The sequence below is a fragment of the Eulemur rufifrons genome, chromosome 6 (assembly GCF_041146395.1).
Source record: "Eulemur rufifrons isolate Redbay chromosome 6, OSU_ERuf_1, whole genome shotgun sequence".
In the NCBI taxonomy this organism is placed as follows: domain Eukaryota; kingdom Metazoa; phylum Chordata; class Mammalia; order Primates; family Lemuridae; genus Eulemur; species Eulemur rufifrons.
Window position 1 is genome coordinate 29,630,461 of NC_090988.1, and position 13,550 is coordinate 29,644,010.

Below are 13,550 nucleotides of genomic sequence, written 5' to 3' on the forward strand. Positions count from 1 at the left end.
TTCTCTGTTCCTGTGATTATGGGGAAGAGAACTGACCCATAAAACTAAACACCTACTCTGAACTGTTACTTGAGTAAGACATAACCTTGTATTATTAAGATTCGGGGGGCAATTTGTTTCTGTTGTTTAGCCTACCTTAACCAATAAGTAATGCAAAATATAAAAATATTGTATGGATAATCTTGGGCAAGTCATGTAATTTCTAGGACTCGATTTCCTCATTTGTGAAAAATAATGACTTCAAATTTAGAAAATGAAGAGATAAGCTATGTACAGTATTTTATAAACTCCAAGGTACAAGATAATCATAAAAAATAAAAAGGGGAGTATTTAATATTTTAAATCTATGTAATAGATTTAATGCTTAAGTTAAAAAAGTTATTCTTTTAGGATGCTATCACTCTTCTGAAATATTTTGTTTTCTAATTGCTTATTTAGAAAAAAGTCTAATTTTTGTGTCGAATTCAAAGCCCTGATAAACAATTCATCTTTTCAGGCTAATTTTCTACTACTCATTTCCACATTCATGCTCTATGCTTGTAGAGCTGAAATTGTAGCTCGTATAAAGAATTAAAAAATACAAAAAAGATGAATGTTTAATCAGAATTTATGCTTCCATTATTGTCTTGTCTGAATTAGTCCTCTTATTTGTTACCTTAAGATATTAGTTATATAATTTATAATTATAAATATAATGAATTTAGATATTCATTATAATTTTAAAATATAATTTTCGATTTTTAAAAAGAGTGTTTATATTTAAAACCATGGGAGCCTAACAAAATCATTAATGATCTTATATTAAGTAACTTTGATGCAAAAATTATACTCAAAATATTTATTAATACACCATTTTAAACCTCTTACCTAAAACAAATCTTTGAGCCATTGAAAAAGTGAACATCCTCACAGAAATATTTAATGTTATCATAGGCATACTCCATTTGAACATTAATTCCATTAAATTATTTAAAAGTTACACAGTTACACATTAAAAATCCAATGAGATCAATAACACAGGGTAACTATATGCTAACGTTTTGAACAAACGTTTCAAATGTAGACTGACCACATATTTTGTTTAAATCTTAAACAATAAATGTTTCATTTTGTTGAGACAGCCTTTGTTGTCAGGAGGTTCTACTGGTTTTTTAGAAACAGGGCTGCTCCACACTGAATCCACTGGTCTTGGTTGCCCCCACATGGAACATCGATATTGGTAACCACACGATCCCTTTCAGCACTCGTGTAAACAGGCAAAGAGATGCACTCATCAGGAGAATATGGGCCATATGCACTCTGTTTAAAAAAAAAAAAAAAATTGTTTAAAAATATAGCAATATACTAAAATGAAGCAGATTACTAGATAACCAAAGAAACAAACACAAAACTTCCCCGATAGTTTAACATTTTATTATGAAATCTTTTTTTTTTTTTTTTTTTGAGACAGAGTCTTGCTTTGTTGCCCAGGCTAGAGTGAGTGCCGTGGCATCAGCCTAGCTCACAGCAACCTCAAACTCCTGGGCTTAAGCGATCCTACTGCCTCAGCCTCCCTAGTAGCTGGGACTACAGCTTAAGCGATCCTACTGCCTCAGCCTCCCTAGTAGCTGGGACTACAGGCATGCGCCACCATGCCCGGCTAATTTTTTTCTATATATATTTTAGTTGGCCAGATAATTTCTTTCTATTTTTAGTGGAGATGGGGTCTCACTCTTGCTCAGGCTGGTCTCGAACTCCTGACCTTGAGCGATCCACCCGCCTCGGCCTCCCAGAGTGCTAGGATTACAGGCGTGAGCCACCACGCCCGGCCATGAAATCTTTTAAATGAATACTAATATAATAAACCTCTATCATCCTGCTGCAATAATTACTAACTCACGGTCTATTGTGTTTCATTTACAACTTCCCCCAGCCCCAAATATTGGAGTATTTTGAACCACATCTTATAAATGTTCATCTATAAATAATATTATCACCATGAAAACCCCACTTATCTAAATATCGCATAATGTTTAAAATATTTTTTCTTAGAATTATTGTTCAAATAAAGCCCACATTTTGCAATTTGTTGATATGTCTCTTAAGTTTCCAAAATAAATTTTTCCTAGCAATTTGTTTGCTGAAGAAACATATCAAAGAGTCTGCCACATTCTGACTTTCATTGGTTACATTCCCATGGTATCATGTTCCTCTGTTCCTTGTATTCTGATTTTTCAGTTGGCTCCTGTGTTCTGGTATGTCCCTAGTTATCTTAAGCTTCCTTGCCTTTCTAGTATGTCAAGTGTTACAAGCTCATTTTGTATATATCCTGCTCCAGAAATCAAATTAGTCATTACTCTATGCTGATGATCCCTGGTTCCTTTCAAAAGAATTGGTATTAGAGACCATAATTTGGGTGCTAGGAATAATCATTCTCATTCTAGGATTTTTCAGGGATTGGGGCTTAGAAATATGTATTTTTAAAAGAAAAACATCAAGAGTTCATAATGGTATTTCCAATTCAAACTTAGGATTACTGTTTTTACTTACATGATTTTATTCAACACATTATTATGATTTAATTTTCAGAGGTGGAATGGAAGTTAAGAGATAAGCTAGACCCATGTAAGCTAGAATATTACAAGTGATGAATCAGAAGCCCACAGAGAATTTACCCAGGGTTAACCTTCTTAGGAAGTAGCAAAGTTGTCATAGATAGTAAAGTTGAAAAAACATTTTGGCATATGAATATTAGCAGTTAAAGACTCTGTCATTCTGTTACTTTTCAAATAGAAGACAATAGCACTGATGGAAATAAATCATTTTCTGGCTCTAGAATACTTGTCTAGGAGCTCCTGACCCTAAATAGGTTGCTCTCCAAGCATTAGTTTCCCTATTATTAATATAAACGGACAAATGACACTTGCCTACCTCACAGGATGTCAAAAGAATCAGATGATGTACGTAAGAGCTCAAATATAAGTATTCTTTATCCACATATCTCTAATTCTTTGGACTGCCTTTTCTTTACTCCCTACTAATTCTCAAATCAACTAGAAAAAGAAATCCGAGCTTTTTAGCATCTACAACATGTCTTGGATGGTGCTATGATAGAAATTAAATATTTTTGCTTCATGGGAAAATTAAAATATTTTTAAACCTAAGTGGGCATTATTTGAAATTTCTATTTTTTTCCAATCCCCCACCCCCCAACACATACAGGAAACTATGGTTCTTTTTTTCCTTTTAATTACCAAACTTCTTAGTTTTATTCACTGTTTCCACAAAAATATCACTGGAAGGAAAGTCCAATGTCATTTTACATGATTATCTTTAACAAGGGAACTACAAGTGGTTTTTTTGTATATTTTCTTTTTTATTTAAATAGATTTGGGAGTACAGGTGGTTTTTTTATTACATGGCTGAATTGTGCACTGGAAAAGCCTAGGCTTGTAATATACCTGTCATGTAAATAGTATACATTGTATACAACGGGTAATTTTTCATCTTGTACCCTCCACCTCCCACTTATAAGTGAGAACATGTAGTATTTGGTTTTTGGTTTCTGGGTTGCTTTACTTAGAATAATGGCCTCCAGTTGCATCCAATTTCCTGCAAAAGACAGTATTTCATTCCTTTTGATGGCTGAGTAGTATTCCATGGTGTGTGTGTGTGTGTGTGTGTACATTTTCTATATTCACTCATCTATTGGTGAGCATTTGGGTTGGCTCCATATCTTTGCAATTGTGAATTGTGCTGCAATAAACATACGGGTGCAGGTATCTCTTTTAAAATGGCTTCTCTTCCTTTGAGTAGATCCCCAATAGTGGGATGGCTAGATTGAATGGCAGATCTACTTTTAGTTCTTTGATAAATCTCCATACTGTTCTCCATAGAGGTTGTACTAATTTACATTCCTGAAAACAATGTAGAAGCATTCTCTTTTCACTACATTTGCACAAGCATTTATCATTCTTTTGACTTTTTGTTAATGGCCATTTGATGGGGGTAAGGTGGTATCTCATTGTGGTTTTAATCTACATTTCCCTAGTGATTAGTGATGTTGAGCATTTTTTCATATGTTTGCAGGTCATTTGTTTCTCTTCTTTTGAAAAATGGCTGTTCATGTCTTTGGCCCACTTTTTAATAGGGTTCTTTGGTTTTATCTTGCTGATTTGAGTTCTTTATAGATTCTGGATATTGGTCCTTTGTCAGATGTATAACTTGTGAATATTTTCTGCCATTCTGTAGGTTGTCTGTTTATTGATCATCTCTTTTGCTGTACAGAAGCTTTTTAGTTTAATTAAGTCCCATTTATTAATTTTTTTTTTTTGTATTTGCTTTTGGGATCTTACGTTATAAATTCTCTACCTAGGCTAATGTTGAGGATAGTTTTTTCTTAGATTTTCTTCTAATATTTTTATAGTTTCAGGTCTTAAATTTAAGTTTTTATTCCATCTTGAGTTAACTTTTGTATATGGTGAGAGATAGGATCCAGTTTCATTATTCTGCATGAGACTATCCAATTTTCCCAGCACCATTTATTGAAAAGGGTGTCCTTAACCTAAGGTATGCCTTTATTGACTTTGTTAAAGATCAGTTGGTTGTAGGTATTTGGCTTTATTTCTGGCTTCTCTATTCTGTTCCATTGGTCTATGTGTGTCTACTTTTATATCAGTTCCATGCTGTTTTGGTTACTACTGCCTTGTAGTATAAATTGAAGTAGGGTAATATGCCTCTAGTTTTTTGTTCTTTTTGCCCAGGATTGCTTTGGCTATTTGGGCTCTTTATTGGTTCTATATGAATTTTAGGGATATGTTTTCTAATTCTGTGAAAAATGACATTGGTATTTTGATAGGAATTGTACTGAATCTGTAGATTACTTTGGGCAATATGGACATATTAACAGTGTTGATTCTACCAATCCATGAGCATGAGACTTTTCCATTTGCTTGTGTCACCTATGATTTCTTTCATCAGTATTTCATAGTTCTCCTCATGGAGATCTTTCAACTCCTTGGTTAAGTATATTCTGAGGTATTTTATTTATTTTTGTAGCTATTATAAATGGAATTGAGTTCTTGATTTGATTCTCAGCTTGGTTGTTATTAGTGTACAGATACACTACAGATTTGTATATGTTGATTTTGTAATGTAAGGCTTTACTGAATTCATTTATCAATTCTAGGAGTCTTCTGGAGGAATCTTTACGATTTTCTAGGTATAAGATCATATCATCAGCAAACAGGGATAGTTTGACTTCCTCTTTTCCCATTTGGATGCCCTTTATTTCTCTTGCCTGATTGCTCTAGCTAGGACTGCTACTATTATGTTGAATAGAAGTCATGGCAATGGGTACCCTTGTCTTGTTCCAGTTCTTAGGGGGAATACTCTCAACTTTTCCCCGTTCAGTATGATGTTGGCTGTGGGTCTGTCATATATGGCTTTTATTTTGAGGTATGTTCCCTTATGCCTAGTTTAAGGGTTTTTATCATGAAGCAGTGCTGGATTTTGCAAATGCTTTTTTTTGCATCTATTGAGAGGATCATATGGTTTTTGTTTTTAATTCTGTTTATGTGGTGAATCACATTTATTGATTTGCATATGTTGAACCATCCTTGCATTCCCTGGGCTAAAAGCCATTTGTGGTGAATTATGGTTTTGATGTTCTGTTGGATTTGGTATGCTTAGTACTTTTTTGAGGGTTTTTGCATCTATATTCATCAGGGATACTGGTCTGTAGTTTTCTTTTTTGTTGTATCCTTTCTTGGCTTTTGTATCAGGGTGATACTGGCTTTGTACAGTGAGTCAGGGAGGATTCCCTCTTTCTCTATGTTATGGAACAGTTTCAGTAGAATAGGCACCAGTTCTTTGTAGGTCTGGTAGAATTCGGCTGTGATCCATCTGGTCCTGGGCTTTTCTTTGTTGGGATATTTCTTATTACAGATTCAATCTTGCTACTCGTTATTGGTCTGTTCAGGATTTCTGTTTCTTCCTGATTCAAGATTGGGAGGTCATGTGTTTCCAAAAATTTATCCATTTCCTCTAGATATTCTAGTTTGTGTGCATAGAGGTATTCATAGTAGTCTTAGATGATATTTTGTATGTCTGTGGTATCAGTTGTAATGTCTCCTTTCTCATTTATGATTGAGATAATTTGAATCTTCTCTCTTCTTTTCTTGGTTAATCTAGCCAGTGGCCTGTTGATTTTGTTTATTCAAAGAAATAAGTTTTTGTTTCATTGATCCTTTGTATTGTTTTTGGTTTATATTTCATTTAGTTTTGCTCTGATCTTATTTCTTTTCTTTGGCTAGCTGTGGGTTTGGTTGTTCTTTTTCTAGTTCTGTGAGGTGTGACATTAGGTTGTTAATTTGTGTTATTTCTGTCTTTTTGATATACTCATTTAGTGCTATGAAATTCCCTTAGAGCACAACTTTTCCTGTATCCCAGAGACTTTGGTAGCTTATGTTGCCATTGTCATTTAGTTAAAAAAAATTTTTTTTTTTTTTAATTCAGGATATTATGAGGATACAAAAGTTCTGGTTACATTTCATGTCTTTGCCTCACCCAAGTGAGGTTTAGAGGCTTGCCCTTCCCCTCTACAATGCATACCATGTCCATTAGTTGTGAGTTTACCCCCTCCCACCCCCCTAAGTCCTGGAGAATATTACTAACTTTATGAGCACCATAGTGTTGATCAGTTAGTGCCAATTTTGATTTCCATCTTGATTATGGTGTTGACTTAAAGATCATTCAGCAGTAGGTTAAGTTACATGTACTGTTGTATAGTTTTTAGAGTTCCTCTTGGAATTGATATCTAGTTTTATTCCAATGTGGCTTGAAAAGATACATAGTACAATTTGAGTTTTTGAAAATTTGTGAGACTTGTTTTGTGGCCTGATATATGGTCTGTCTTGGAAGATGTCCCATGTGCTAATGAGAGGAATTCTGTAGTTTTTGCATAAAATGATAAGTAAATGTCTGCTAAGCTTGTTATATAATCCTGCTTAAGTCCAGTGTTTGTTGATTTTCTACCTCAGTGATCTGCCCAGTTCTGTCAGTGGAGTGTCAAAGTCCCCCACTATTATTATGTTGCTCTTCATTTCATTTCTTAAGTCTAATAGTACTTGTTTTATGAGTCTGGAGGTCCAGTGTTAGGTGCGTATATATTTAGGATTGTTATAGCTTCTTACTGAATTGATCCCTTTATCATTATATAATGTGTTGTTTTTTTTTTTCCCCACTGTTCTTGATTTAAAGTTTGTTTTATCTGATATGAGAATACCTACTACTGCCTGCTTGTGGTCTCTGTGTGCGTGGAACATATTTTTCTACCGCTTTACCTTAAGTCTATGTGACTCTTCACAAGCTAAAGGGTTTCTTGGAGACGACAGATATTTGAGAGGGGTGTGTGTGTGTGTGTGTGTGTGTGCGTGTGTTAGTGTGTGAGACAGAGTCTCGCTCTGTTGCCCTGGCTAGAGTGCAGTGGCATCATCATAGCTCACTACAGCCTCAAACTCCTGGGTTCAAGCAATCCTCCTGCCTCAGCCTCCTGAGTAGCTGGGACTACAGGCACATGCCACCAAGTCCAGCTATTGTTTTCTATTTTTGGTAGAGATGGGGTCTTGCTCTTGCTCAGGCTGGTTTTGAACTCCTGATCTCAAGCAATCCTCCTGCCTCAGCCTCCCAGTGTTAGGATTACAGGTGGGAGCAACCATGCCGGGCGTTGGGTTGTATTTTTTTAATCCATTCTGTTAATTTGTGTCTTTTAAGTGGGGCATTTAGACCATTTATATTCAATGTTAATATTGGTGAGACACTCTTCCAGTAATCATGTTGATTGTTATCCAGTTGCTGTGTATTTATTCTCCCTTGTGTTACTCCTATAAGAGCTGTGAGTTTTTACTTTTGACTGTTTTTCCTCTACTGAGTATTGACCACTCTCCTCAGTGTTTAGAGCACTTTTCAGCATTTCTTGTTGGGCAGGTTTAGTGGTGACAAATTTCCTTAGTGTGTGTTTGTCTGGGAAAGATTTTATTTCTCCTTCACTTATGAAACTTAGTTTTGCAGGATACAAAATTCTTGGCTAACAGTTATTCTGTTTAATAACACTAAATATGGGACCCCAATACCTTCTGGCTTATAAGGTTTCAGTTGAGAAGTCTGCTGTTAATTTGATGGGTTTTCCTTTGTAAGTTACTTGATGCTTTCACTCATAGCTTGTAGGATTTCCTCCTTAGTTTTGACTTCGGCTTGACTGTTGACTATGTGCCTTGGTGATGTCCTATTTGGAATAATTCTTCCAGGAGTTTGTTGATCTTTTTTATCTTGATGTCTAAATCTCTAGTATGACCAAGGAAGTATTCCCCCATTATTCCCTCAAATAGGTTTTTCATGCTTTTTGCTTTTTCTTCTTCTCCCTCAGGGATATCTATGGTTCTTATGTTAGAGCATTTTATATAATCCCATATTTCTTGAAGATTTTGTTCATTTCTCTTGATTCTTTTTTCTTCATTTTTCACTGACAGGGTTATTTCAAAAGCCTGTCTTCAACTCTAAAATTCTTCTGCTTGGCTTAATGTGTTATTAAGACTTTTCACTGTGTTTTGAGATTCTGTCAATGACTCTTTTGTATTTTCAGAAGTTCTGTGTTTTTTTTTTAATTATCTGTCTCTTTAGTGAATTTTTCGTTCATGTCTTGAATTTTTTTGTTGTTGTTTCTTTGTGTTGGTTTTCATCTTTCTCATGGATCCCAATGAGCTTACTTGCGATCCATATTTTAATTCCATATCTGACATTTCAAAAATTTCTTTTTGGTTGGAGTCCATTGCTGGAGAGTAAGTGTGATCCTTTGTGGGTGTTGAGAGAGCCTGTTTTTTTTTTTTTCATATTGCCAGTGTTCTTATGCTGGTTCTTTCTCATATAGAACCTCATCCCTCAACTCAATAGAGATAGCTTTGCAGTTCACCTGTTCTCTTTTGGGAACTCTGTTGCTCAGTGTCGACAGGGGGAAGCATACTGCCTTTCAGCTTGTGCAGGTAGATGATACCCACTGCAGTGTTGCTGGCAATTTGAGTCAGTTCAACCTTAGAGCCCTGGGAGGGTGTTCAGGTGCCAGTGGTGGCAGACTTAAATTAGGTAATCCCTAACAGATGCCACATCCCTGGATGGTGTGCTTGAGTCCTGGGTAGACTAGGTTGAGATTGGGGTGGCATACTTGCCCTCAAGCCTCCCTGAGTTCAGCTGTGATAGAGAGGGTGGGGTGATCTCCTGCTTTGGAAGAATGCTTAGGCAAGACAAGGGTGGATACACTGTGAGCCTGTGACAGAAGGGGCGGGCCCCTCTTGACAAGATTAGCAGAAGTAGGCAGCTGTGTGCTGCTTACACCCTCCTCTCTCAGCATTGACAGTAGTCTTTGTCCTTTGAGGGCACAAAAGTGCACAGATTCCCAGCTCCCACCCTGACCCAGCTGTAGCAGAGGTGACGTGGGCAGCTCAACCCACTGTGTGCAGGGTTACCAGAGTGGCTGTGGTTGATACGTTCTGGCAGAGGAAGTGTGTTTATGCCAGGGACTTGTCTCCAGGGAAGGTAGGCTCCTCCCAGAAAAGATAGGCAGCTCCGGGGAGAGGACTGCTAGCCCTGCCCTCCCTCTGCAGACGCAGTTGCTTTAGTCCTTAGGGAACATGAAAGCACTTGTTGTGGCTTTTTTGAGGGAAGGGAGTGCACTTAAACTCTGTGGAATGCTGAGTGTGATAGGTGCTTCGTTAGAGGCAGGGCAGCTGCTCCCAAGTGCCCTGGCTTAATGTCCCCCCGTGGAATCTTCACCAGTCTCAAGCAGAAACAACCACAGCTGCCTTGGTAGCAGTGAGCAGAGGAGGGAAGGAGGGATGGAAGCCACTGAATAGTGGGGAGCTGGTTTCCTGGTTCCTTTTGTCCTAAAGGCCCTCTGGCGTCTTTCATTCTCCACTCAGCTGGAAGCAGTCTGCCCTGAATGCCCAAGCTCCTGGAGACCCACAGTTCTCCTGGACACACTCAGTCCCCCAAGGCTGCTGAGGTCTGAGTGGGTGCTAGGGAGTACTGGTTATGGATACAGCAATGTAGAGATTCAGGGGCTGAGATTTCTAGGTTGGGACAGCTGCAAAAACACTGCCTATCTGTGAAGGGAGGAAAATGAGCCTCACCCTCCATGCAGAAGCTGGGCACAGTGACCAAAGTACTATTGGGGGTGTATCCCCTGCTGCAAGCCTTCTGCAGCTCACCCGCACTCTGCTTGGGAGCAGAGGTGGCTGTGTCCACAGCATTGGACATAGCCAATGCTGTCTGCTTGCGTCTCAGTCTCACTACAATCTCCAGCAGGGTGGTGGGAATTGTCTAGTGTGTATGCAGGAGAGCTTGGGCTCCCCTGTCCCTCCTCGGCTGGGTAGAGCTGCATCAGCCCAAATTTAGCTGAGGTGAATCCTAGATGATCTGTTCAAAATGTGAAAATCTGCTTACTATTCCGGTTCCTCTCTGTAGAGGCGGCACAGACTACCTGTGTCTTGTCAGCCATCTTGATCCTGTCTCTGAAACTACTGTTATGACTATTCTGGTCCTTGATATAAATCAGTAAGTCACTTTGAAAAATCATTCATTCTTAACATTCTTAAATCTTAACCTGATTTATATATAATAAAATTCATTCTTATGTAGAATAATCCCCAAAACAGATTTTTAAAAAAATAGTCCTGAATCTTTCTAATGATCTGTTTGATGATCCTGTCAGTTATTCAGCCATTCATTTAATAGTATATTGTATGCTAATGTTGTATCTAGAATTATAAAGGCTAAGCATTTCAGTATATATACAAATAGAAAAAATCTTTGAACCTTAAAATTTAGATCAGCAAACAAAATATACACCTACCAAATATCTAGAATATAAGTTTTGGAAAAAATGTATATTTTAAAAAAAATCAAAATAAAATACTATGCTGGGATATGTTAATGAAACAAGGATTCATGGAGAGACTGAATCCTGAGTTGGGGCTGAGAATAACATGTAGCATTTGGAGTAAAGAGAATTTTTAACAATGGTTAGTCACTGACTAATCACTTTCCTCTTGTCCAATTCTGCTTAAATGGCAAAGCTTTAGGATTTGGAAATTACTGTAATTGTTATAACTCCTTGCCAATCTTAAAGGTAATAGCCTAGCATAGGTGTTTTTCTGGTAGTGCCTCTAAATTATTTAGCAAAGAGCAGACAAACATTACGTATTTGTTGAACTTAAGTGATCTATGAATGCTTATTTTTAATTCCAGGAAAGGTCTTAAATTATATTTTTCTGCCACCTGATATTTGCTTTGCTTTCTATCAGTTCTATGATAAATAATGAAACAGAAACAGCATATAGAAATGTTTTACAATGCTATTTCTTTCTAGTCAGGAGATTTTCTCTATATCTCTTTATTTTAATGTGAAGAAAATTTCTCTTTAAATTAGAAACATAATACAATGTTGATTCTTTGCAAATTCATTAACAATTTACTAGTTTTTGTATACATTTTCAAAATCCTTCCAAATCTGCTTTTAGTTGTAGGCTTTGTTTGTTTTAAAGCAAAGTACCACAGTAGCCTCTTGATATTTAGCTCATTGCTTCTCAAAATCTCGTAAGTGGTAGATGTTATTACTTCTGTAAAAAAGTTAAATGGATTTGCTCTTAAGTCACCAATAAATAAATGGTCATTCTCACTATTAGCACAATACTTTGTCCATGTAGATCCATGAATATTGCTTAACTGAATTAAATTCTTGTGACCCTAATATGTTTAACAGGCAAAGCATAAGAACCTGCTGGACTGAAATACTTGGATGAAAGTAAAATTTTATTAATAACTATTAACAAATATACTGTGTTCAATTAATGCAAAAAAGGAGCTATATTAGGAAGACTTCAAATAATTCATATTATATTACATGTAAAGTTTTGTGTAACTAAAATTTAATAATTAAAAATCTGTAATTATGACTAAAGTGATTAATGTGTTCATATATCATGCCGTTATTAAAAGAGAAATCTGGTCCAGTTAGCTCAGTTCAATAATGAGGCTAAAATTTGAAATTTTATATTTATTTAAACCAATTACCTTTTTATAGATAAAAGTTAGTTATTTGAACAAGCATCTTGCAAAATTTTTCTGCTTCCCTAAGTTGTCCAAGAAAAGCCAGCATGTCTCAAAACAAAATTAACTTCTCATGCCCCAGGCAAAGAAACTTAAAAGTACACCCATTCTACAAATAGCAAGCAATACACTAATATTTGAAAGAAGACAATGCAGTTTAGAAAGGCAAAATGGTGATATAGTAGTTCCTCCTTATCCATGGGAAATATGTTCCAAAACCCCCAGTGGATGCCAGAAACCACAGATGATACCAAACCCTATATATACTGTTTCTTCTTATACATACATAAGTATGATAAAGTTTAATTTATAAATTAGGCACAGTAAGAGATTAACAAAAATAACTAATAACAAAATAGAACAATTATTACAATATACCATAAGAAAAATTATGTGAATATGGCTTTTCTCTCTAAAAATATTTTATTATACTGTATTCATTTATTTTCTGACCATAGTAGACTGTGGGTAACTGAAATCACACATAAGGGGGCGACTATTTTATTAGATTTCACTTAGCCAACAAACGAAAGAAAGCAACAAAATAAAATAAAACATAAAAAACTAAAGCACAATGAAAACAAAATTACTAGGTTACTTGTGTTAATTACTGGGCCAATTTTAATTCAACTTCATTATAAAACACATATGAAGGTAAAAAATGCATTTCTCATCAGTTTATGCATAGTCCAACTTACTCTAAACATATGCTTTCTGAATGTTTATGAATCAAGTCAACGAAAAGGAGAAGTTAGGAAATCAGCTTTAATATATGTGTAAGTGGCATGATTTAGTAATGCAACTGTGGGGGAAAAATCTCAAAACAGGGAACAAAACAACTTGCCACCAATGAATAAATATTTTGAAAGACTTTGTTCTGTCAAGAATGTCTAGCTACCTTTCAAAATGTATTTTGGAAGAGAGACATTTCCCTCATATTTTTCAATAATACAATGATAACAGCATTATTTTCATAACAAGTCCTTGAGGAAAAATCTGTCACAGAAAAGACTGGTTAAATATTTATTATTTTTAAACCAGAGTGTATACAAAGCAGAGCATTCAATATATATCTTCTGATATACAAGATGATAATGTGATCTATAAAAAGTAATGACAGTTTCCCTGAGTGGCTTGTGGAATCGTTTTATAGTTATATTTTCCCTGGGAATACAATTTTTCTAAAGTTGAATTGTCAATTGTGGTGTTGGAAGGTCTAGGCTCCTTGGGCATCATTCTGGTTCGGAACTACTGTGTCACTGTGGGGCTGATAACCCGAAGTAGCATTTTTACTAGAAGGGCAGAACAAAGGCAAACTGACCTCCTGGGGAACAGGGAGGCTGATCTACATCATAAAGCAGTGTTTCCCAAATCTCATTATGTGGAATACAGGATCCTGATGGAGGCTAGGG

At 36.1% G+C, this 13,550-nt stretch overlaps 1 protein-coding gene across 2 annotated transcripts in view; it reads right to left on the minus strand.

The window, feature by feature from the left end:
• Positions 1-1,036: 1,036 nt before the first annotated feature.
• DYNC2H1 (dynein cytoplasmic 2 heavy chain 1) overlaps positions 1,037-13,550 on the minus strand; it is a 285,364-nt gene continuing 272,850 nt past the window's right edge. For both annotated transcript variants that reach the window (XM_069469002.1, XM_069469003.1), the window contains one exon: positions 1,037-1,299. In XM_069469002.1, coding sequence (XP_069325103.1) covers positions 1,141-1,299 — 159 coding nt within the window. In that variant the 3' untranslated portion in view covers positions 1,037-1,140. The remainder of the gene's footprint in view (positions 1,300-13,550) is intronic.